General features: G+C 45.4%; 1 protein-coding gene and 1 long non-coding RNA gene across 4 annotated transcripts in view; one reads left to right on the top strand and one right to left on the bottom strand.

Annotated features, from left to right (window-relative positions):
• Nucleotides 1-665: 665 nt before the first annotated feature.
• Nucleotides 666-23432, bottom strand: LOC138849396 (uncharacterized). Its single transcript, XR_011388219.1, has 3 exons — nucleotides 23294-23432; nucleotides 4021-4122; nucleotides 666-1028 (listed from the first exon to the last, which is right to left on the bottom strand). It is a non-coding gene; the product is annotated as an uncharacterized lncRNA (long non-coding RNA).
• ANKRD28 (ankyrin repeat domain 28) overlaps nucleotides 23196-24646 on the top strand; it is a 185182-nt gene continuing 183731 nt past the window's right edge. Inside the window, exon 1 of one of the 3 annotated variants that reach the window (XM_008266038.4) lies at nucleotides 23196-23439. In XM_008266038.4, coding sequence (XP_008264260.2) covers nucleotides 23413-23439 — 27 coding nt within the window. In that variant the 5' untranslated portion in view covers nucleotides 23196-23412. The remainder of the gene's footprint in view (nucleotides 23440-24646) is intronic. The other 2 variants (XM_008266039.4, XM_008266040.4) reach the window with 2 other exon arrangements.

The following is a 24646-nucleotide window of genomic DNA, read 5'->3' as shown; positions in this document are numbered from 1 at the left end:
AGATGGAAGATCTCTATTTCTGCCTCCGCTTCTCCCTCTCTAATTCTGCCTTTCAAATAAATAAATAAATAAATAAATCTTTAAAAAAAATCAAGTTCCACCTTTCCTCCAAAATACACCAAACCCACATCTGTTAGCGCTCTTTCCCCCGACCCACATCGCAGCAGGCCCCAACACCTCCTCTTCCAAGCCTTCTCTCTCCACCTCCTGCTGAAGGTAGAGAAACTGGTCCATCCTCTCTCCTACCCAAGACCTTGATTACAGCCCTCTATTACTTCATGGTTGTATTGGTCAGATTTGTGCTGCTGTAACAAAATACCAAAGGCTAGGGACTCTCTCAAGGAAAGCAGTCCATTCAGTTCACAGTTCTAGAGGTCCCAGAGCCGAGCTGGCAACCTGGAGCAGGCCCCCTGGCTGTGTCACCACATGGCAGAGAAGCGGGAAGGGAATCATGGCTTGCAGCACATGAACCTTTGGAGACACACTGGAACCCTATCCCACCCACAGCAGTGGTGCAGTGAGCGTGGGCACTTGTGGGGATACTTTGTGGGGCAGGGCTGCAGACCCTTTTAAAGGCTCGCCCTAACACCAGCAGCTCTAAAATGGAGTCTCAGTGAGTGAATGAATGACACATGTCTGGAAGAGAAGGGGAGACTATTCACATATTAAAACTTTTTTTTTAAGATTTATTTATTTTACTTGAAAGTCACATTTACACACAGAGAGAAGGAAAGCAGAGAGAGAGAGAGAGGTCTTCCATCCACTGGTTCACTCCCCAGATGGCTGAAATGGCCGGAGCTGTGCCGATCCAAAGCCAGGATCCAGGAGCCTCCTCCGGGTCTCCCACGCCAGTGCAGGGGTCCAAGGACTTAGGCCATCTTCCACTGCTTTCCCAGGCCATAGCAGAGAGCTGAATCGGAAGTGGAGCAGCCGAGTCTCCATCGGGCGCCCAGATGGGATGCCGGCACTGCAGGTGGTGGCTGTACCCGCTACGCCACAGTGCTGGCCCTCACATATTAAAGCTTTTCCTAAGTGAAGGAGACAGCAATGGCAAGGGAGATGATTAAAAATCCAAAACAAAGTAAAGCAATGAAAATACTCGGTTTTCTTAGGGCTGATTGTAACCTTCCAATCTCTGTCAATCACACACAGTCTGGTTTAACAGATGTGACTTCCACTGAATACAGACATTTTTACTTGCAGTACTGGGTCTAAGGAATGACTTTATGGAATAAATGGATTCAATGCCTTTATAACGCTGGGTCTCAGAGGTCATCCCTTTTTATTTTAACTGCTTGTTTTGGAAACTTCAGATATACACAAAAACAAGCAGGACAGTTAGAATGAGACTTCACGAGCCAACTTACTGGCCAATCTTGTTTCCTCAGTAACTGCATCTGCTTTTCCAATCCATCTACTTATTGTGAAGCAACTTCCAGTGTAAGATTTACATCCATAAAAACTTCTGGGAGTATTTCTAATATATGTGCACTTAAAATATAACCATGTTGTCATTATCATACCCGAATAATAATCCCTTAGAGTGACGAAATATACAGCCGGTGTTTCAGTTTCTCCATTGTCTCATAAACTCGTCCACTTTATTTATTCAAATTAGAACATATAGGTTCACAAATTGCAACTGGTTGCTATGTCCCTGAAGTCCTCCCCAATTTTTTAAAAAATTTATTTATTTTATTTGAAAGGCAGAGTTACAGAGAGAGAGAGAGAGATAAAGAGAGGTTTTCTATCTGCTGGTTCACTCCCCAGATGGCTGGAGCTGCACTGATCAGAAGCCAGGAGCCAGGAGCAGGTGCAGAGGCCCAAGGACTTGGGCCATCTTCTTCTGCTTTCCCAGGCCATAGCAGAGAGCTGGCTCAGAAGTGGAGCAGCCAGGACTCTAACTGGTGCTCATACGGGATGCCGGCACTGCAAGCAGCAGTTTTACCCACTACGTCACAGCCACGGCCCCTAAGTCCCTGTTTTTAATCACTAGGTTCTCATTGCACCCTTTCTCTGTCTTTTTTAAAGGCTGTATTTACAGAGACATTGTGTGGCTTTTCTAGTTTCCTGCAGTCTGAAGGACACAGATTGTGCTCCAACTCCTGTGCTGTCATTTACCCTACTCCCTCTCCCCAGCATAGGTAAGAATTTCTTTTTCTAAAAACATTTCAATGAAGAATAGTTTCAAATTTGCAAAACAAAAAATTGTGAGATAGTAATGCAGAGTTCCCATGTACTCACTCCTCTGCCCCCTTCCTCTGTGAACATCTCTTACCAGTGTCTTTCTCACAGTTAATGAGCCACACCCAGCTTCCATATTTTGTTTTATCTAAACTCCTGTTATTCCTCCCACCCTGGCAGCCTCTAGGAACCAACATCCTGTGTTCAGATTGAGTTTTTTTTTTTTTTTTAATTCCAGCTCCCACATATGAGGAAGAACATGAAGTATTTGTCCTCCTGTGTCTGGCTTGTTTCACTCAACGTGATGTCCAACAGTTCCATCCATTTCGCTGCAAACGACACGATTTCGTTCTCTTCTACATCTGAATAGTATTCATTGTGAATAGACACCACATTGCCTTTGTCCATTCATCTGATAGTGGGCACCTTGCTTGATTCCAGTGAACAGTGCTGTTTTACATACCGTGGGGGGCGGGCATCTCTTTGATACAAACAGTTCAGGTCTCTTGGGCATTATCCAGTAGTGGTATTGCTGGGTACATTTCCTTTAACATTTTATAGTTTATACTTTCATTAAAAAAAAAAAACAGGCTATAGCCTACCATACATATTTCTCTCTGTCTTGCATTTTAAAATTGAATCTTATATTCTGGTGACCACTCCATGACAGTTTAGGGAAGAATTCTGTGTTCCTTTTTCCCATCTGCATAGTACTTCATCATGTGCATATTATGTCGTTTATTCAACCCATCTTCTATTGATATATATTTGAGTTGTTCAAAGTTTGTTGCTATCTACAAACAGTGCTACAATGCATATCCAATCTATCTTTTTGTATTTTTGCCCAAGTATCTTTAGGATAGATTCCTCTAAGGGAGATTTCTGGGACACATGACAATTGCATCTACACTTTTGATAGAAATTGCAGAAGCTCTGCTTTTATTTATCTATTTAATTTTACTTAGTTTGATTGGAAAGGCAGAGGGACAGTGAGACAAAGACAAAGAGATCTATCTGGGTAATAGGCTAAGTCTCCACCCATTTGGGTGTGGGTCCGTATCCCTGCTGCTCCTCTTCCAATCCAGCTCTCTGCTATGGCCTGGGAAAGCAGTAGAAGATGGCCCATGTCCTTGGGTCCCTATACCCACAAGGGAGACCCAGAAGAAGCTCCTGACTCCTACCTTTGGATCAGCTTAGCTCTGGCTGTTGTGGCCAACTGAGAAGTGAACCAGCTGTGGAAGACCTTTCTCTGTCTCTCCGTCTCCCTCTCTTTCTGTAACTCTACCCCTCAAATAAATAAATAAATAAATCTTTAAAAAGAGAGAGAGAGAGAGAAATCTATCTATCTATCTATTTATCTGCTGATTCACTCCCCCAAATCCTTCAATACAGCTGAATCAGGCTGAAGCCAGGAGCCCAGAACTCCATCCAAGAGTAGCAGGAACCCAAGTACTTGAGCTATCATCTGCTGCCTCCTAGGGTACACATTAGCAGAAAGCTGGAATTGGAAGTGGAGCTGGGACATGAACCCGGACAATCTGATATGGGACATGGGCATCCCAAGTGGCTTCTTGACCATTGCACCCAACATCCACCTTGAATCTCTGCTCTTAAATGCAATGTATTTCTAGAAGTTTTCTTGTAAAAGGGATCCTGAAGCAGATCTACTTCAGTTATTACCTACAACTAGATAACAAATTATTCCCAAAAGCTATGGCCTGAAACAATAACCATTTGTTATTTCTCCCAAGTACACAGTTTGTGAGACTCCTCAGGGCTGCTCATCTCTATGCCATGTGCTTGGCTGGGGCTGGGGAATCCATGTTTGAACCCCACCTGCAGTGGCTGCTAGCCTGGGCGCTGGGTTGACTTCTATCTCTCTCCACGTAGTCTCACATCATCCAGGATCCCAAGTTTCTGAAACATGGTGCCTAGATCCTGCAAGAACAAAACTGAAAGTGAGATCAGTTAGGAGGTGTGAGGTGATCATGTGGCCTGGGTGGGGAGGGGAGGCCGGGGAAGACTTCAGACAGGAGATCAGGCAGGGAGGAAAGCAGGACCCCTTCCTTGTGTATACGCCAAGACCCAGAGGCTGCTGTATCATTAGAGTTCCTCACCACCTGCTGAGAGACGCCGACAAAGCCAGGTTTTAAAACTGACTGCTCTGTGTGGTAGGTAATGCAATTCTGCTTAAAATTATATATCACTCAAAGGCAAACACTGGGGTCCTATGGTGGATGCTGAAGGCTTGGTCCTTGGTGCTCGTATCTGCATGCTCTCCCTTTGCGATCTCGCTTGGTCTTGGGCTCCACACAGCATCTCAATGCCATTGACTCACACCAGGAGAGCTGCAGCTCCAACATTTGCCACACTCATCTAACAGCCATCTTGGAGGTCTAAGAAGCGTGGCAAGCTCCACATTGTCGCTCCCCCTCTTTGTGGAGGAATGACACTAGACCCTGCGCTGTTCTTTTGTCTGCTCGGCCCTTCCCGGGTTTGCTGCTGGTCCTTCCCGGGTTGGCTGCCGACCCCTCCACCTCCATGGAGGGGCGGTTCCCCCTGCCATTTTCCCTACTTCCGCGGGGGAGCGGCACACTGCCGGCCGGCTCTCTCGGGGGCTGCTCAGATGTTATCCGGATGTTCCTGGTGCGTGTTGTCTCTCTCCTCCTTTATAGTCCTCTTCCACCAATCCCAACTCTGCTACCCACACGCCAAGCACACTGCTCTCCTCCAATCAGGAGCAGGAACAGCTCCTGCAGCTCATCAGTCAAGTTGGCGAGAGGCAGCTGCATAGAGGTTGTTTACTCCTCTCCCAGCGCCATATTGTGGGAGAGCAGATGCATAGAATAATTCTTAATTCCAGTAACTTAGTCTAGTCCGAGTTGCTCCCCACACACATGACCAAAACCAAACTCCTGATTTCCCCTGGAGAAAGCTCTGTTCCTCGTCCAGTTTCACAATCATCCAACGGCACCACTACCACGAGTTACTTGGGTCAAAACACTTGACCTCTCTCTTTTTCTCAAACCTACAACCAACCCTCCAGCTATCCTCTTGTTCCATCTTCAGAATATGTCTCAATCACTTTCCAGGACTTCTTCCTTTGGTCTCTCACTTCCTCTCATGCTGCCCACGGTCTATTCCCCACATCACTACCAGTGTCACATTTTTAAAATAAAAGTAAGGCCCTATCACATTCCCGATGAAAACCCTCCCATGGCATACTGCAGGGATTCAATTACAATTCAACTGGCAGCCTTGGCTGAGGAGGCCTCCCATGGTTGAGCCTGAATCATGTCACCTCGTGACATGCTGTTCCTCCCATGCACCTCTCCAGCACCCTAGCTTCTTTGTGCTTCTTAGACATGCAATACTTGTTATGCCCTCGGAACCTAACATTGCTCTCCCCAGAATGCTCCTTCCTAAGCTCTTTGGCGGAGAACTCACTTTAGTTCTCAGCTCAGTTGGCACGTTACAGATACCTTTCCTGGCAACCCTAGTAAAGCTCATGTCAATCTAACAGACAAGGCCTAGCCTTTACACAGTAGAGATACCTTGTTACTCTGTTGTATGTTTTTCATAGCACTGGCCATGCTCTGACCTGGTCATGTTCTTGTTTGTGACTATCTTTCCCATTCAGTATCCATTGGCCAAGGGAAGCTGGGGCCAGCCTTGTGATGCAGGTTAAGCCGCTGCTTGCAACACTGGTATCTCATTTGAGTGATGATTTGAGTCCTGGTTGCTCCACTTCCAATCTAGCTTCCTGCTAACATGCCTGGGAAAGCAACATAAGATGGACCAACTGTTTGCAACCCTGCGCTCACATGGAGGACCTGGATGGAGTTCCAGGCTCTTGGCTTCAGCCTGGCCCTGTGGTCATCTGGGGAGTGAACCAGGGGATGGAAGATAGTTCTCTCTCTGTAACTCTGTCTTTCAAATAAACAAAATAAATCTTTAAGCAAACAAAAAACAAAGGGAAAGAGCAGAGAGACCTTGGCTATCTTGCTATTCACAACTCCTCTGGTCCTGCAGTTGGATTTCAGCAACTATGCGTTAATTGTATGACTGAATGTGGTGGTATGTGTTCAAAAGCATAAGTTCAAAATCACAGTTACAAAGGGAAAAGTTGTTAGAAAGGGAAAACTGTTAATGACCCCTTCACCCAAACATCCCTCTAAGCCTTCATCTCCACCCCCTAACATTGTTTTAATACCTCAAGGGCCACTGGGCCCACTTATCACACTGGTAAAGCTGCCACCTGCAGTGCCAGCATCCCATACGGTGCTGGTTCGTATCCTGGCTGCTCCACTTCTGATCCGGCTCTCTGCTATGGCCTGGGAAAGCAGTGGAAGATGGCCCAAGTCCTTGGATCCCTGCACCCACATGGGAGACCTAGAGGAGGCTCCTGGCTCCTGCCTTCAGATCGGCACAGCTCCAGCTGTTCTGGCCAATTGGGGAGTGAACCAGTGGATGGAAGACCTCTCTCTCTCCCTCTCCCTCTCTCTCTCCCTCTCCTTCTCTCTCTGTGTGTAACTCTGCCTTTCAAATAAATAAATCAATCTTGTTTTTTAAAAAAATATGTATTCTTTCAAGGTTATTTTAAACACCACTGTTCCAGTTATAGGTTCTGAAGGTGTTCTCTGTGTTCCTTTGACATAAGCGATCATGACCTGGCCAGAACCAAACAGAGATTACAGAAAAGCAAACACAGCTTTGTCAAACACACACAGATTAGGGCCTCGGCTCTGCACCCTGTGTGGTCTAACAGAGAGATTGAACTTGACGTCACAGACTGATGCTGGACGAATTGTGTGGTTCTTCACGATACCTGTTTCTTTCTGTAAAATGTGTCTATTCTTCCCAACTTCCTTATGAAACTGGTATTATTTTCTACTGGAGGATTATAGAATGCTAGGCCTTGACACATCTTAGGAATTCTCTAGGCTACGTACAAATGTAGAAACTGAAGCCTGACGGGTTTACCTCATTTACCCAGGATCACAGCTAACTGATTGGCAGGGTTGGAAGTAGAGTTCAGACGTCTGTCCTTTGGCTGGTGTTGTTCATGTCTCATGTGTTTGTCCTGTTGTTTAGCTTTTTGCTTCGCTGATCATTTAAAATTATGATCAGGGCCTCATAGTTCGCCATTGTCTCAATCAACACCCTCCTACTCTTCTGGACAATTTCAGCTCTCTTTAAATCTCACACTCTCAATGCCTACTGCTTACTTTCACCTAGTAACTCACTGGAGAAACATTAAGCAAAGGGAGCTGCCAGCATCTTTTCTAACAGTCTATATTCTTCACAGCAGATGAGGGTCCATGCTAACCTCTCTGTTGAGAGATAATGCTCCATTTCTTTATTTGCAGATTATATCACTGAGCATGTCTGAATAGTGAACGTCCTTGGCATATATTGTCTCCCTCTGGAACAAACAGCAGGAATGCTTATTGTCCAGTATAATACAGTGTCTCTCTCTGGATTAGAACAAAGGTCCAATATAAAATATTCGGACTCCCTAACCACAGAATTCCCTATTGTAAGACAACCCACTGTATGTGCAGGTATCACTGGCCTTCTTTGCCTGACTCTGTGGGAACTGGGGTTTGGGGAGCTGGTGTTATGAGAAATTAGATTTTTGTCTCTTACCCAGGAGTCTCATATTTGGTGAGGATCCGTGAAACTGGGGCAGGTAAGTTGTTAGCTTGCAAGTAGGGTAAATCTCAAACCCTTCAGAATTCTTCACAGGCTTTACTTAAAAAGAGAGAGAGAGAGAGATTGATTTATCTGAAAGGCAGTGTGTCAGAGAAAGGGAGAAACAGAGAGATTGACCTTCCACCCACTGATTCACTCCACAGATGGCTGCAACAGCCAGGGTTGGAGCCTAGAACTCCATTCAGATCTCCTACATGGGTGGCAGGGCCCCAAGTACTTGAGCCATGATCTATTGTCTGCCAGGGAGTGTACTAGCAGGAAGCTGAATTGGAAGTGGAGTAGCTGGAACTCAAGCTCTCTGAAATGGGATGTGTGTATCTCAAGTGGCAACTTAACCACTACATCAAATACTTGCTCCTGCTTATAATACTTTTGATTTCTGTAGGGTTGGCAATAATACCCTTCGTTCATTCCTGATTTTGGTAGTTAGTGCTGTTTTGTTTATTTTCTTGGTCAGTCTAGTTAAGGATTTGTCAATTTTGTTGGTCTTTTCAAAGAATAAACTTTTTTCCCCCAAAGAAACATTTTATTTAAAGAATACAAACCTCATGCATTTTGTAAGTACAACTTTAGGAATATAGTGATTCTTCCCACCATACCTGCCCTCCCACCCACACTCCCACCCCTCCTCCTCCTCCCTCTCCCATTCCCAGTCCCATTCTCCACTAAGATCCATTTTCAGTTAACTTTATACACAGAAGACCAACTCTATACTAAGTAAAAAGTTCAACAATTTGCACAAAAAAAAAAAAAAAAAAGAGAAACAACTGTTCCTCAACATTTGAGATAAGAACTGTTCAAAGTCATTGCATCTTGAAGTTAATTTCACTTTTTTTAGAAACTTAATTAACTTTAAAGACACACCCAAGAATGATACATCTTTTGGGAGCACTTAGACATAACTATAACTTATGAGACATCAGAATATCGTCCACTTAATACATTAAAAGAAAGTAAGTCCTTGAGAATGAGTTTAATCATTAATTAGGGAAGCACCTAAGAAAACAAGCAATGGAGTTTGACACTAAGGCATAAATAAAAGTTATGAGACATGGGAATGTCCTCCACTTAATACACTGAAATGAAATAAATATTTGAGAACAAGTTTTACTGTTAATTTTCATAGTACAACTCTTTGAGGACAGAGGTCCTGCATGGGAAGATAAACTTTTAAGACATAATTTTTTTCGGCTATATTTATTATTATTTTCATTCCTTTTGCTTGCTTTGGGTTAACCTTGCACTTTGTTTTCCATTTGCTTAAGGTGAACATTTAGGTCTTGATTTAAGATAATTTAGGTTCTTGATTTAAGGGGAAAGTTTAGGTTCTTGATTTCTGACAACAACATCTAAAGTTACACATTTTTCTCTAAGCATTGCTTTAGATACATCCCCTAAATTTTGATATGTTGTGGTTTTGTTTTCATTCAGCACAAATTATTTAATTTCCCTTATTATGTCTTTGACTTGTTGATTACATAGAAGTATATTGTTATGGGGCTGGCATTGTGGCATAATAGGTTAAGCCACTACCTGCTGCACCAGCATCTCATAAGGGCACTGATTTGAATCCCGGCTGCTCCACTTCTAAACCAGCTCCCTGCTAATGTGCCTGGGAAAGCAGCAGAAGATGGTCTAAGTGTTTGGACTCCTGCCACCAAGGTGGGAGACCTAGATGCAGTTCTTGGCTCCTGGCTTTGGCCTGGCCAAACCCTGGCTGTTGTGGCCATTTGGGGAGTAAACCAGCAGATAAAAGATCTCTCTCTCTCTCTCTCTCTGCCTTCCAAATAAATAAAATAAATCTTTTTTAAAAAGAAGTGTATTGTTTCATTTCCAAAGACAGTGTTTTATCAAATTTGCTTCTATTATTGGTCGCTGATTTAAGGCCATGGTGACTAGAGAACATGTTTTGTATATTTTCAAGATTTTTTTATTTTATTGATACTTTTTTGGCCTCTATATTGTGCTCTATCCTGTAGAATGGTCCAGGAGCACCTGAATAGAATGTACACTCTCCAGTCTTTTGGTGGAGTGTTCTATAAATACCAGTTAAGCCACACTAACTGTTAGTGTTTTTGTAATTGTTCTATCAATATTTGAAAGTGGGTATTGAAATCTCCTTTTAAAAAATTTACTGTGTACTTTTAAGATGTACAACATAATGTTTTGAGACACATATAGATAGTAAAATGGTTACTATAGTGAAACAAATTAACATATCCATCATCTCACATAGTTACCACACCCCTACCCACTTTTTTGTAGCAACAGCAGCTACAAGCCTCCCATTTAGCAAAAACTTCCAAATACAATGCACTATTCTTACTTCAAGTCCTCCTGTTGTACATTAAATCTCTCGAATTCTTTGACTTCATCTTCCATTTTCTCCACCAGTTCCCCAGCTCTGCTTTGGGAGTCACTGTTTTATTCCTTCAGCAGGCTTTTTATTACTATTATTATTCCACATACAAGGTCATAAAAGAATTGTGTTATCCTTAATTCCGTAAGACCCTTCAAATTAAGTGGGACAATCCAATAATTTTTCTTTCTATATCTGGCTTATTTCTCTTAGCATAATATCTTCCATGCTCATGCATGTTGCTGCAGATGGCAGGATTTCTTTTCTTTTTTAAGGCTGAGTAATACAACATCACACACACACACACACACACACACACACACACACACCTGTTTATCCCTTCATCTATCACCAGGCATTCAGTTTGCTTTGATCATTGTCATGGTCATTGTGAATAATGCCGCAGTAAACCTGGGAATGCAGATATCTTTCTGATGTGATAATTTCATTTCCTTTGGGTCTATACTCACAAAACGGATTGCTGGGCCATGGAGCAGTTCTATTTTTAAATTTGCTTGAGGACTTCCATAGTGTTTTCCATGAAGGCTGCCCCAATCTGTGCTCCATCAACAGCGTGCAAGGGTTCACTCTTCTCCACACTCTTGCTAGCACTTGTCATCTCTTGTCTTCTCGGTCATAGCCATCGGTAGTTGATATGCAGTGGTATCTCAAGAGCACTTTTCACTTGCATTTCCCTGATGATAGTGATGTTGAGCATTTCTCCATATATCTTTTGGACATTCTTAGGTTGTCTTTAGAGGAACATCTTTCATGTCCTTTGTCCATTTTTCATTGGGCTATATATTTTCTTGCTATTGAGTTGTATGAGTTCTCTCTATTTTTTAATATCAGCCCATTATCAGATATATGGAATGGAAACATTTTTCCCAATGTGTAGGTTAGCTTGTTCATTCCATTGATTGTCTCCATTGCTGTGCAGAAGCCTTTTAGTTGGATACACTCAGATTTATCTGTTTTTGCTTTTGTAGTTTGAGCTTTCGCTGTGATATCCAAAAAGTCGCTTCAAAGGCCAATGTCATGGATCATTTCTCCTATGTTTATTTTCCAGGAGTCTAATGGTTTCAGGTTTCATGGTCAGATCTTTTATCCATTCTGAGTTGATTTTTGTATATCATGTGAGAGAATGGTCCAATTTCTTTGCTTTCCATGTGGAAATTAGTTTTCACAGCACTGGTTTTTGTTTGTTTGTTTGTTTGTGTGTGTGTGTGTGTTTTTTTTTTTTTTTTTTTTTTTTGACAGGCAGAGTGGACAGTGAGAGAGAGAGACAGAGAGAAAGATCTTCCTTTTCCATTGGTTCACCCCGCAGTGGCTGCCACAGCTGGCGTGCTGCGGCCAGCGCACCACGCTGATCCGAAGCCAGGAGCCAGGTGCCTCTCCTGGTCTCCCATGGGATGCAGGGCCCAAGCACTTGGGCCATCCTCCACTGCCTTCCTGGGCCACAGCAGAGAGCTGGCCTGGAAGAGGAGCAACCGGGACAGAATCCAGCACCCTGACTGGGACCAGAACCCGGGTGCTGGCGCCGCAGGCAGAGGATTAGCCTAGTGAGCCGCGGCGCTGGCCAGCACTGTTTATTAAACAGGCTTACCTGTCCCCTTTGTGTCTTTTTGGTGCTGCCATAAAAAATTTGTGAACCTGGGGTTAGCGTGGGGGTATAACGGGTTAAGCTGTCTCCTGGAACGCCTGCATCCTATATGGGCAGCAGTACAAGTCCTGGCTGCTCTGCTTCCAATCCAGCTCCCTGCTAATGGCCTACAAAAGCATCAGAAGGTGGCTCCTGCATCCATGTGGGAGACCTGGATGAAGCTCCCAGCCCCTGGTTTCCACCTGGCCCAGCCCTGGCCATTGTGGCCACTGGGGGAGTGAACCAGGGGATGAAGATATCTCTATCTCTTCCTCTCTCTCTCTGTATCTTTGCCTTTCAAATAATTAAAATAAACATTTAAAACAAAGTTGGTTAACCAAAGGTAGCAATTTGGCCTAGTTGTTAGGATGCCAGGTTAGGATGTCCACAACCCACATTTGAATATCGGAGTTTGAGTCCTAGCTCCTTTCCTGATTCCAGCTTCCTGTTAATGTACTCCTGGGGAGGCAGCAGCAATGGTCCAAATAGCTGGGCTCCTGCCACTCATGTGAGAGACCTTTACTGCTTTCCCAGTTTCTGGCTTCACCCTAACCAGGAGCTAATGCAGGCGTTCAGGGAGTAAATCCAGTGGATAAGATCTTTCTATTTGTCTCTTTCTGCCTCTCAAATAAAATAAATAATTTTAAAATTATTTATATGATCATACATGTTTGAGTTGGTCTCTGGGCTTTCTGTTTCTTTGGTCTAGGTATCCGGCTCTGTGCCAGTACTACATTGTTTGGTTGCTATGGCTTTGTAATATAATTTAAAATCTGAATGAATGATGCCTCCAACTTTTTTTTCTTCGTCAGAATTACTTTTGGCTATGGTGAGGCTATTTGTGGTTTCCTACAAATTTTATGGTTGCTTTTCTTATCTCTGAAATAACTTCATTGAAATTTGGGAATTGCATTGAATGTGTGTATTGCTTTGGGTAGTATGGCCATTTTAACATTAATTTTTCTGATCATGAGAAAGTGATATCGTCCCATTTATTTGGTCTTTGATTTCTTTCATCAATGTTTGATAGTTTTTAGAATACAGGTCTTTTAAACACTTGGTTGAATTTATTCGTAAGTATTTATTTAACTCTTTTTGATATTGTATTTTTTCTTTTCATGTAACTATATTTCAAATAATAAAAAAAAGTATAAAGGAGCTTAATGAGCAACATATAAATTTTCTTTAAACATTTTGCCATATTTTCTTCAAATTTAGATATATGTAAGCATACATATATGTACTACTTTTCTTGAAAGCAAGGTGGATATATTTTTAAAAAAAAATTTATGTATTTATTTGAAAGTCAGAGTTACACAGAAAGAGAGCCAGAGAGAGAGAGAGAGAGAGAGAGAGAGAGAGAGACAAGAGAGAGAGAGAAAGAGGTCTTCCATCTGCTGTTTCATTCCCCAATTGGCCGCAACGGCTGGAGCTGTGCCGATCTGAAACCAAGAGCCAGGAGCCTCTTCTGGGTCTCCCACATGGATGCAGGGGTCCAAGGACTTGGGCCACCTTTTACTGCTTTCCCAGGCCATAGCAGAGAGCTGGATTGGAAGTGGAGCAGCTGGGTCTTGAACCGGCACCCATATGGGATGCCGGCTTCAGGCCAGGGCTTTAACCTGCTGCGCCACAGCGCCAGCCCTGGGTAGATATATTAATATCACATAATGTGGGATTCATGACCAAGATCCTAAAGGTGAGGAAAGATGGCTATATTATTATATAAGGGGTATAATTCAGTGAAGACAACTTTTATAAATATCTACATACCAAATAATATAGCATCCACACATTTTCTATACCACATATATTAACTTCCACATATGAGAGAAACATGTACTTGTCTTTCTGTGCCAGGCTTATTTCACTTAGCACAATGAGCTCCAATTCCATTTTGCTGAAAATGGCAAGATTTCACTCTTTTTGTGGCTAACATTCCATTATATGTATCACACATTCTTTCTCCAGCCATCAGTTGATGGACATCCAGGTTGATTGCATAGCTTTGCCACTATAAGCTGCAACAATCATGGGAGTGCAGTTGTCTTTCATATGCTGACTTCATTTCCTTTGGAGATATTCCCAGAAGTGGAGAAGCTGGGTCACATGGAAGACCCATTTTTAGTTTGCTAAGGAATCTCCATAATGTTTCCTATAATGACTGTGCTAATTTGCATTCCCACCAACAGTGTATTGGGGTTCCTTTTCTTCACACCTTTGCTAGCTTTTGTTTTTTGGCTGTTTGATAATAGCCCTTTTAAAAAAAGATTGTATTTATTTATTTGAGAGGCAGAGACAGAGGGAAAGGTTTTCCATCTACTAATTCACTCCCCAAATGGCTGCAATGGCTGGAGCTGGGCCAATCTCATGCTAGGAGTTTCCTCCAGGTCTCTTAAGTGGGTTAGGGACCCAAGGACTTGGGCCATCTTCCATTGCTTTCCCAGGCCATAAGCAGAGAGCTGGACTGGAAGAGGAGCAGGCAAGACACGAAGCGGTGCCACAGGCAGAGGCTTAGCCTACTACACAACAGTGCTGGTCACTGATAATAGCCATTTTTTTTTTTTCAATTTTTTTTGAGAGAGAGAGAGAGAGAGAAAGGTCTTCCTTTTGCTGTTGGTTCACCCTCCAATGGCCGCCGCGGCCGGCGCACCGCACTGATTCAAAGGCAGGAGCCAGGTACTTCTCCTGGTCCCCCATGGGGTGCAGGGCCCAAGCACTTGGGCCATCCTCCACTGCACTCCCTGGCCACAGCAGAGAGCTGGCCTGGAAGAGGGGCAACCGGCACAGAATCCGGTGCCCAGACGGGGATTAGAACCCGGTGTGCCGGCACCACAAGGCAGAGGATTAGCCTATTGAGCCATGGCGCCGGCCAATAGCCATTCTTACTGGAGTGAGATTAGACCTCATTGTGGCTTTTATTTGTATTGATACTGAGCATTTTTTCATGTGGTTTTTGGCTACTTGTATTTCTTTTGAAATCTATTCAGATTCTTTCTCTACTCATTGACTAGACTGTTTTGTTGCTGTGTTTCTTAAGTTTCTTTCACAATTCTGGAGATTAATCCTGTATCAGTTGCATTCTTTACACATATTTTCTCCCATTCCATTGGTTGTCTCTTCATTTTTTTTATTCTTCTCTTTGCTGTGCAGAAGGTTCTTAATTCGATATAACCCCACTTTTCTAATTTTGCTTCTATGACCAGTGTTTGTGGGTCACATCCATAAAACTGTTGGCCAGGCCAGTGTCTTAGAGAGCTGCCCCGATGTTTTCCTCCAGTGGATTCACAGTCTATGTTTACATCTCTGATTCACTTGCAGTTGATTTTTGTGTAGGATACTTTTTTTTTTAATGATACTGTTAATGACATTGTTTCCCTATGCTATCTCTATTATTGTGAATTATCTATTTCTGTCAGTTTTTGCTTCATCCATTTTGGATTTATAATTTATAAATTATAAATATATTATAAAGGAACATTTATAATGGTTATATCATCTAAATGTAGTGACCTCTTGTCAAAATGTCTAATGTTCCTTGCCCTAAGTTTATTTTGTCTGATAACAGTTTAGCTACTCTGCATATTTTTTAAAGATCTTATTTATTTATTTGAGAGGCAGAATTACAGACATAGAGAGGGAGAGACAGAAGTCTTCCATCTGCTGGTTCCCTCCCCAAATGGCTGCAATGGCCTGGGCTGGGCCAGGCCAAAGTCAAGAGCCAGGAGCTTCTTCTGAGTCTCTCACATGGGTGGCAGGGGCCCAAAGACTTGGGACATCCTCTGTTGCTTTCCCAGGCCATTAGCAGGGAGGTGGATAGGAAGGGGAGCAGCTGGGACTAGAGCCAGAGCTGCAGGTGGGGACTTAACCTACTAGGCCACAGCACCGGCCCCCACTCCAGATCTTTTATGGTTACTATGCATATTGTATCTTTTCCATCTGTCCCTTTCAACCTACTTATGTCTTTAACCCTCAGGAATGTCTCTTATTGACAATTTGAAGAAGGGTCCTGCTGTTTTACTCAGTTTGATAATACCTGCCTGTTAAGTAGAAGTATTTAGTTCACCCAGATTTTATGTACTTACTAACATCATTAGACTTTCTTTTGATATTTTAATGGTTGTTTTCTATATGTGTCATATTTTTATTATTCAATGAAGTAATGGAACCATTAAAAAATTTTAAGTTCAGGGGACGGCACTGTGGTGCAGTAGGTTAATCCTCTGCCTGCGGCGCCCGCATCCCATATGGGTGCCGGTTCTAGTCCTAGCTGCTCCTCTTCTGATCCAGCTCTCTGCTGTGGCCTGGGAAAGCAGCAGAAGATGACCCAAGTGCTTGGGCCCCTGCACCCACATGGGAGACCTGGAAGAAGCTCCTGGCTCCTGGCTTCAGATCGGTGCAGCTTTGGCCTTTGTGGCCATTTGAGGAGTAAACCAACACAACAGACAGAAGACTTTTCTCTCTGTTTCTCCCTCTCTGTAACTCTACCTCTCAAATAAATAAATAAATAAAATCTTAAAAAAATCAAAAAATCAAAAAATTTTAAGTTCATATAAAATGCCCATATATTTAGAAACTACTTAAGTGATCTTTCAGTAAACAAAATATGCAAACTACAGAAAACCAGAAGAAACTACTCTTTCTTCTGTCATTTAAACATACCTTCATTTAATATTATAATGTACTTTCTACTGGATTTTTAAGTTTTTTCTATTCATAAATGTTTGCTCACTTTTTTTTTTTTTTTTTTTTTTTTTTGACAGGCAGAGTGGACAGTGAGAGAGAGAGACAGAGAGAAAGGTCTTCCTTTGCCGTTGGCTCACCCCCCAATGGCCGCCGCGGCCGGCGCGCTGCGGCCGGCGCACCGCGCTGATCCGATGGCAGGAGCCAGGAGCCAGGTGCTTTTCCTGGTCTCCCATGGGGTGCAGGGCCCAAGCACCCGGGCCATCCTCCACTGCACTCCCTGGCCACAGCAGAGAGCCGGCCTGGAAGAGGGGCAACCGGGACAGAATCCGGCGCCCCAGCCGGGACTAGAACCCGGTGTGCCGGCGCCGCCAGGCGGAGGACCAGCCTAGTGAGCCGCGGCGCCGGCTCACTTTTTTTAAATGGAATCTGTATCATACTATGTGAACATTTTTTTTTTTATTTTATGCAGTCTATCAGATGCATTTTCCATGTATTTCATCCACAGAGCAAAAGTGCAGCAGAGATCCTCTCAGAAGAGCTTTTGAATACATGAAATGGCTCTGGATGACCCTATTGTTGAAATAACTATACTTGTCAAAAAAATGGATGTCAGAGGGTTGAGTTGGAAGATCTGCTGCATTAAGAGTCTGTGCTTATACAACTTGGTTTTAGCCATCTACGTATTTTGTGAAGCAAAGCAAAAGAAAGGCATTTTCCGGTTCGAGTCCTGGCTGTGCCACTTCTGATGCAGCTCTCTGCTATAGCCTGGGAAAGAAGTAGATGAAAAAAGATAGAAAGAAAGGCATTTTCTCTTGCAAGTTTGGTAAAAATCATCTGTAAAATGGCTGAACTTGGTGTGCTGGAGAAGTGGTGTGGACAGTTTTTTACATCTGATTAAATACGTGTGTGCACAGATCGTCTCAAATAATACTAAGCTTATTGATTTTATGAGACTCAACCTTTTGTCTCTTGTCAATGGTGTATTTTCCCACTTTTCTAGGTAATTCCAACTAATTTTGCTTTATATAGCTACAAGCACACATGTTCATGACTGTATATATTCTTGGCGGGTAGGTCTTTTTATTTAATGATTATATTACCTGTTTATCCCAATCTATCCTCCTCACCTTAGATTTTTATGCCTGATACTAATGTTCTTATATAAACAATCTTTTGGTTTATATTTTCTTCATGTATAGTTCTTTTTTATTCCTTTCCCCCAATTTTTTTTGACAATGTGTTTTAACCTGTATCTTGCAAATAATATATAGCTGTTTTCTTTTTAAATCCAGGCTGTGTTGTTTTTCACTCATACGCATTGTGTTTAATAATATACTTGAACTTTTCTATAATCTTATCTGCATTACCTATTTACCATGCTGTTGATTTTCTTCCTTTTAATCCACTTTATCTAGGCTATTTCTTTCTTCATAGATTTGGAAGTTACACATTCCATTTCTCTTATTTTGGAGAATATCTTTACATTCAAGCATATATATTAGTAATGGACCCTGCCATATTTAAGGATGCCTTGATCTTTTAAGTAGCCTTTTTTAATATTTGGGGTAACTCCCTGGTTATAGGTCCCACCTCCTGGTATTGAGTTCAGAACTTTTTTTTTTTTTTTTTTTGTGCCTCTCTTGCAGCTAGGAAGGAGGCCTATGAAATAAGTTCTGCTAACTAGAAATATCCATGGAAATAGGAATGTTAGAATACACTCTGCACAGATTCCACTTTTCTCTTTGCAAGGTTATGTTCCTGACACAGAATTAGCACCGATGCTGACAGCAGGAGCAAATGGAGAAAAGGTGACCTCCTGGCATTTGGTGCTTGAAGGGAGTAGCAGCAGTTTTTCATGCCAGCTGTGTTGCGTGGTTTAGGGCTCTTTTTTGGAGGTTTTATCCAAAGGATGTTTTTCTAGCTTGCCAATGACTCTGGGAGTTGCTACTATTTTAAGAAAATTTTACATAGAACCTGTTAGTTATTTTAAGATTTATTATTATTTATCTGGAAGGCAGAGTTAGAGAGAGACAGAGAATGAGAGAGAGAGAGAGAGAGAGAGAGAGAGAGAGAATTTTCCATCCGCTCGTTCACTCCCCAATTGGCTGCAACAGCCAGGGCAGTGTCAGCCCAGAGCCAGGAGCTTCTTCCTGGTCTCCCACTTGGTTGCAAGGGCCCAAGCAGTTCAGTCATCCTCTGCTGCTTTCCCACACCATTAGCAGGGAGCTGGATGGGAAGTGGAACAGCTGGGACAGGAACCTGCACCCATATAGGATGCCAGTGCCGCAGGCAGTGGCTTTACCTGCTGTGCCACAGCACAGCCAACATAAGACTCGTTAAAGTCTACAGTTAAGGAATATTTCATTCCTTACGAATAAAAGGCTAGAATACATAACTCAGTACTCCCTACTACCATCATCTACCACATTTTAAAAAGAATTTATTTATTTGAAAGACAGTGTTATAGGAGAGGTAGAGACAGAAAGACAGAGGTCTTTCATTCACTGGTTCACTCCCCAAATGGCTGCAATAGCTTGAGCTGTGTTAAACCAAAGCCAGGAATCAGGAGCTCTTTCCAGGTCTCCCATGTGGGTGCAGGGGCCCATCTTCTACTGCTTTCCCAGGCCATAGCAGGGAGCTGGATCAGAAGCGGAGCAGCCAGGACTAGAACCGGTGCCCATATGGGATGCCGGCACTGCAGGTGGTGGCTTTACCCTCCTTTACAGCACCAGCTCCATCATCTACCACATTTTTAAGGGCTAGTATTTTTAATTTCATCTTTTTTTAAACTTAAAAATGACTATACTTGCAAAGAACTACTGACTTAGATTAACCAAGTTACCTTTTGATTTAAATTTTCCAAGGTATTTGCTAACTTGTTTATCCTTTTTTTTCCTATCTCACTTTTTTTGAGTTCAACTTTCTTCATACTGGAGTATGTTTTTTAGTATTTTTTTTTTCAATAAGAATGGTGGGTCCTAAATTTTGAAAATGTGTTTACTTTGTCTTTTTTTCCTGAGAGATGGTTTAGCTAGGTATACAATTCTAGTTTCTCAATTATGGTCTCTCAATGCTTTGAGGATATTTTCCATCAACCGCTGTGGTTGCTGATAAATTTGTTGATGAAATAACTGTTTTTAGGGTAATTTGACTTTCCTCAGTGATAGCCTTTACTATTTTCTTTTTATGTTTGGCATGTAATTTCATTATTAGGTAAAGGTCTCCAATTTTTTTAAATTTATTTATTTGATTGAAAGCAGAGTTACAGAGAGAGAAAGAGAGGGAGAGACAGAGAGAAAAGTCTTCCATCCACTGGTTCACTCCCCAAATGGCCACAACCGTCAGAGCTGGGATGATCCAAAGCCAGGAGCCAGGAGCTTCTTCTGGGTCTCCCACATGGGTGCAGGGCCCCAAGTAGCTGGACCATCTTCCATTGCTTTCTCAGGCACATTAGCAAGAAGCTCCATCAGAAGTGAAGTAGCCGGGACTTGAACAGATGCCCACACGGGATGCCAGAGCCTCAGGCAGCAGCTTTACCTACCAGAGCCAGGCCCCTAAAGACTCAATTTTCTGAATTTTTTCTGTCAGTGTCTTGCTTTGATCTGATGACTCATGTTTTTCTTATTCTTGGCCATTGTCTCCACAGACGTGCCACTCTCTTGTTGTCTACTTTCATCCTTCCAGAAGCTGTTAGGCATACATTGGATCTTCCAGTCTGAGGTTTCTGAGCTGACCTTTGCTGCTTTAGTAGTCTGTTACACGCATGTCCTATGTACATCAGGCCTTTCGTAAAAATCTTTTATGAGACAGGGATCACCTGGCTCAAAAGCCTTTTAACCAGTCATCCATTTCCCACCACGGACCTGGCTTTTAAGGCCCTCACGCAATCAGGCCCTGCCACGATCAGCTGGGTCACTCCAGGTGCACTTAATTTCTTTGGCCCAGTTTCCCAGAATGCAGGTTAATGAAAAACTTAAAGCATATAAGGTGCTGAGCAAGTACTCAACACATAATGGTACAGAAATAAAATCTGGTGTGGCTGCCTTGCTCCCAGCAGTTTCCCTGGTGGACACAGCTGTGTGACATGTTCCCTCCTGTCATTTCAGACATGACTTCTGAGGGAAGCGGTCACCAGATCCAGCGCCTCACAATAGCGCCCGGCTGGGGCATGGGCACACGAGTCTAGCCAAGCCAGTCATTACTTGAGACTTGTCAGGAACATTGGCTCCTTTTTTAGTTTCCGGCTGCAGAGTCCTTAGCATGTGTGAGTGGGGCTGCTGGTTGTGGGAAGGCAGAATGAAAATCACCTGAAGAAAAGAGGAGGGAGGGAGAGTGGGGAAAGACATTACTGACACTATTTAAGTTCCTGGTGCCATTGATTTTGATGATATGGGACTTTTCCCGTTGGAATACTTTGCAAGCAGGAATAATCTTATAATAAAGGTTATAGAAAAATTACCAGAATTTGAACAATAATCTTACCTTCATTTCACTGCTGAATTATATACTTATAATTCCTATTTTTCAGAATAAACATTGTTACCCTTTCACCAGCTACAGAAATGAAGCTGCAGTAATAGTAGTATTTTATCTGAACGCAGGCCAGGCAATACTAAGCTTAGTGTTTTACAAATTGTGAAACTGGGGCCCAGAGAGGTTAAATGGCATTCTGGGTGAAAGGTGAGGAACAGCTGGATCTGAAGCACCCTCTCTGGGGACAGCTCACAGTCCACTGCCACGCAGAGACCGTGCACTGTAAACCATTTCCACTCATTGTTGTTCATCAGAAATTTTCACAAGAACCCTGAAACGTGTCACTAGTTCAATCACAAAACCTACCAAAATGAATAGTCAGCCCAAAATCTAAACCCGTCCTCTCTAAAAGCATGCGCACTCTCCCCCAAAGTTAATCTTTGCCAAGTTCCTGATCAAGCCTTAAATTCTAGAACTTAACCCAGAGGAGGGATTCCTGTGGGGGTGGAGAGGTGGTGGAGGTCATATGGATTCCAGGCCACTACTCCCAGGGCTTCCCAGGCTTCCGTTGGAAGGAGGGTCGATTCTCACACCCCTTGACTAAGATAGAACTCCACTGGCTGGAGCACCCGGCTGATTATTTACACAGGTCACAAAGTACTCTAATACTATGATCAACTCATTCACCCTGGCTGAACCGATAAGGAGAGGCTGGGCGAGAAACAGTGTGCCTGTGTTAACTGTTGCAGTGGGCACAGAGCAAGTCCAGTCTCGGGCACAGAGCAAGAGCCTTGCTGGCCTCAGCGGCTGAGAGGAGAACGCCTCCATCTTAAGGGGGCAAATAGCACTTCTACGGCGAAGAGGCGAAGAGTGCACTTTTATGAGGGAATCAGGCTACGGCTGTGGCAAAGGCCTGTGGCGAGCTTTCACTGCCGTCCTTCATGTTGCATCCTCATTTTCGTGTGGGCTACAGAGCCGGGTTTTTGTGTGTGTGTGTGTGTGGCGTGAGGGGCGGTTAGTGCAGCGTGGTCAACCTGGCATGGGTCCCCGTGTCTCTCCAGACGGAGATCGATCCTCTAAACAAAGTCCGTCCCAAGACACACAAATGATGTAGGGAAAAAAAGGGCGGGCCTGACGCCACGCAGCGGCGTTCTCACAGCCCGCACCTCTCGTGACGCGGGGGCCGGGCCGCCGCCCCGCAGCCTCCTCCCGCGAGCCCGGAGCGGCGGCGGAGCTCGCCGGAGGCGTCGCGGGGGAGGCGACCGCTCGGCCCGCGCCTGCCGTGTGTTGGCAATCCTGCACTTTTCAATTATCAATTTCTATCCAGCGCGAGGCAAGAAAAACCAAAAAACACCTTAGGACGCTAACGGGAAAGATAAGCCGGCCCGGCCGGAAGCTACGAGGCGACCCCCTACTCAACCCGGCTTCCGACAGAGAAAGGCGCGGGCGCCCGCAACCCGCACGACCGCAGAGACGACGCCCTCGGTCCCGAGGCCGCACCCGCTCTCCCTCCTGGGCGGGCAGCAGCCCCGGGGACCCCCCCCTCCCACCCCACTCCCTGGCGGCTGCATCCTGCCCCCCAAGCCCAGGGTGCGTGCTCAGCTCGCCCCGCGCGCGGGTCAGGTTCACCCGTCTCCCTTTCAAGCAGCGGCCCCGGGCGCCCAGCTCCGGAACCTCGCGGAGGGGACGACCGCACTCCCTCCACGTGCGTGTCCGGGGCCGTTAGCCGCCGCCTGGCTCCATCTCCCGCCCGCGTCCCCCCAAGTGAGCGCGGCAGCAGGGACACCTGGCCACCCTTTCTGCGGCCCATCGCAGGCCCCAACCCCGCTCCGGCTCCGGCCCCCGCCCAGCGCGCGGAACCGCGCACAGCCCCGCGCCCACCGTGCGCGCCTCCTCCTCCTCCCTCCTCCCCCGCGGGGGCGGGGCCTCGACGGGGCGGGGCCTCTGGCGAGCGCTGCGGCGTAGCCAATGGGCGCCCGGCTTACTCTGGCCTCTCCCCCGCACGGCTGCCAATCGTGGCGGGCGGTGGTGTAATACCGTGGAGTGGAGTTTGGTGCCGCGGCTGCCGCGGGCTGGAGCGGCGCGGCCGCGGGGGCTGCTAGGGTATTTCGGGAAGGGGGCGTGAGGCGGCTGCGGCGGGGGGCTGAGTGCGGAGGCGGCCGAGGCCCAGAGAAAGAAAGGAAGGAAGAGGGCGGGGAGACCTTCGCGGAGGAGGCGGGACCGGCCGGGCTCCTCACCTCGCGGCGGCGGCGCCGCCCCCTGCTCGCGCTCTCCTCACGGCCGCCGGCCGCCGACCCGCCGGCCACTGGGGCGAGAGCGGTGGGGCCGGGCGGCGGCGGCGGCGGCGGAGGCCGCCATGGCGTTCCTGAAACTCCGCGACCAGGTAGGTGCTGAGCGGCCGGGCGGGGCCGCGCCGCCGGGAGGAGGGGACCGAGGGCGGGCCGGCGCCGTGGGCCCGCGCGTCCGCGGCGGGCTGGGGGCCGCGGCGCCCCGCCTGTCAGAGCAGCCTGGGCGCGGTGCAGCCCACGTGCCGCGGGGGTCTTCGCGGCCGCGGCGACAGGGGCGGGGTCGGCGCCTCCGCCGGGCTCCGCGGGCTGCCGGGCCGGCGCCGCCTCTGTCCTGCCTGCCAGGTGAGGCTTGGGCCTAACAGGTGGCCTCCAGCAGCCTGCGGGCGGGCGGGTGCTGGCGCTGGCGACCTAGGGGCGCGACCTTGGCCGCTCTGCTCCCCCGGGTGGTGCGAGGCACCCTGCCTCCGGCTGGAAGGCGCTTGATTTCTGTCCGGAGACCCAGTGTGCGAGTTCCCAGCGCTGTTTCCTTCTGACGTCTCGTGCACCATCTTGGTTACTTCTCTTGACTTAGGGAGAGCTGGCGAAAGAATACCTGAAGTGCCAAAGACGCGTTACCTCCTGGCGCTGGAAAAACACTTTGTATCCAGGACCGAAATTGCAGCTGTGGCTGAGCGATCGGTGGCTTGAAACGGTGGAAGGGTGGGCATTGGGGCTCTCAGGAGATGCAGGCGCTCCCCCGACACTCGCATCTCCCTGGTCAGGAATTGGAAAATTCACGCGTGACATTTTTCCCCGAGCGCCGGTACACTTAGAATGCAAAGAAATTATTTGTTGCCATTTCATTTCCTGAACAGAAAATAGTGAACCGATCTGAAGGGAAAGTAACTTTCATGCCTTGGAAAATTGCCCAGAGTACCCCTTTGGAAGAAATGATGGGCAGAGACTCGAGATGCACTTTTGATATTATGTCGGTAGATACTGCACCTTAACTTCTAAATCTGAGTAGTATCAGTAATTCCCATTTCCCAAGTGAATTTCATGTTCAGGCTATTGACTAACCTTGTTTAGCATTTGGTGTAAGGAGAGTTTTAGATGGTGTTAACATGAAGGCGTGATCCTTTGGGAAAAAAAAACCTTAGGTTTATGAAATTACATTCAATATGGACAATTTAAATTAATTAAAATGAGGTAAATTCAGTTCCTTAGTTTTGCTAGCCAATTGCAAATATTCAGTAGCCACGTGTTGTTCCTGACTTCTGTACAGAACAGGGCCCTGTTAGGACATGCGTCCTTTTGGAAAGT

The sequence above is a fragment of the Oryctolagus cuniculus genome, chromosome 4 (genome assembly GCF_964237555.1).
Source record: "Oryctolagus cuniculus chromosome 4, mOryCun1.1, whole genome shotgun sequence".
NCBI lineage: Eukaryota > Metazoa > Chordata > Mammalia > Lagomorpha > Leporidae > Oryctolagus > Oryctolagus cuniculus.
The sequence above is the reverse complement of the archived record's forward strand: the minus strand, read 5'-3'. Positions and strand labels throughout refer to the sequence as shown.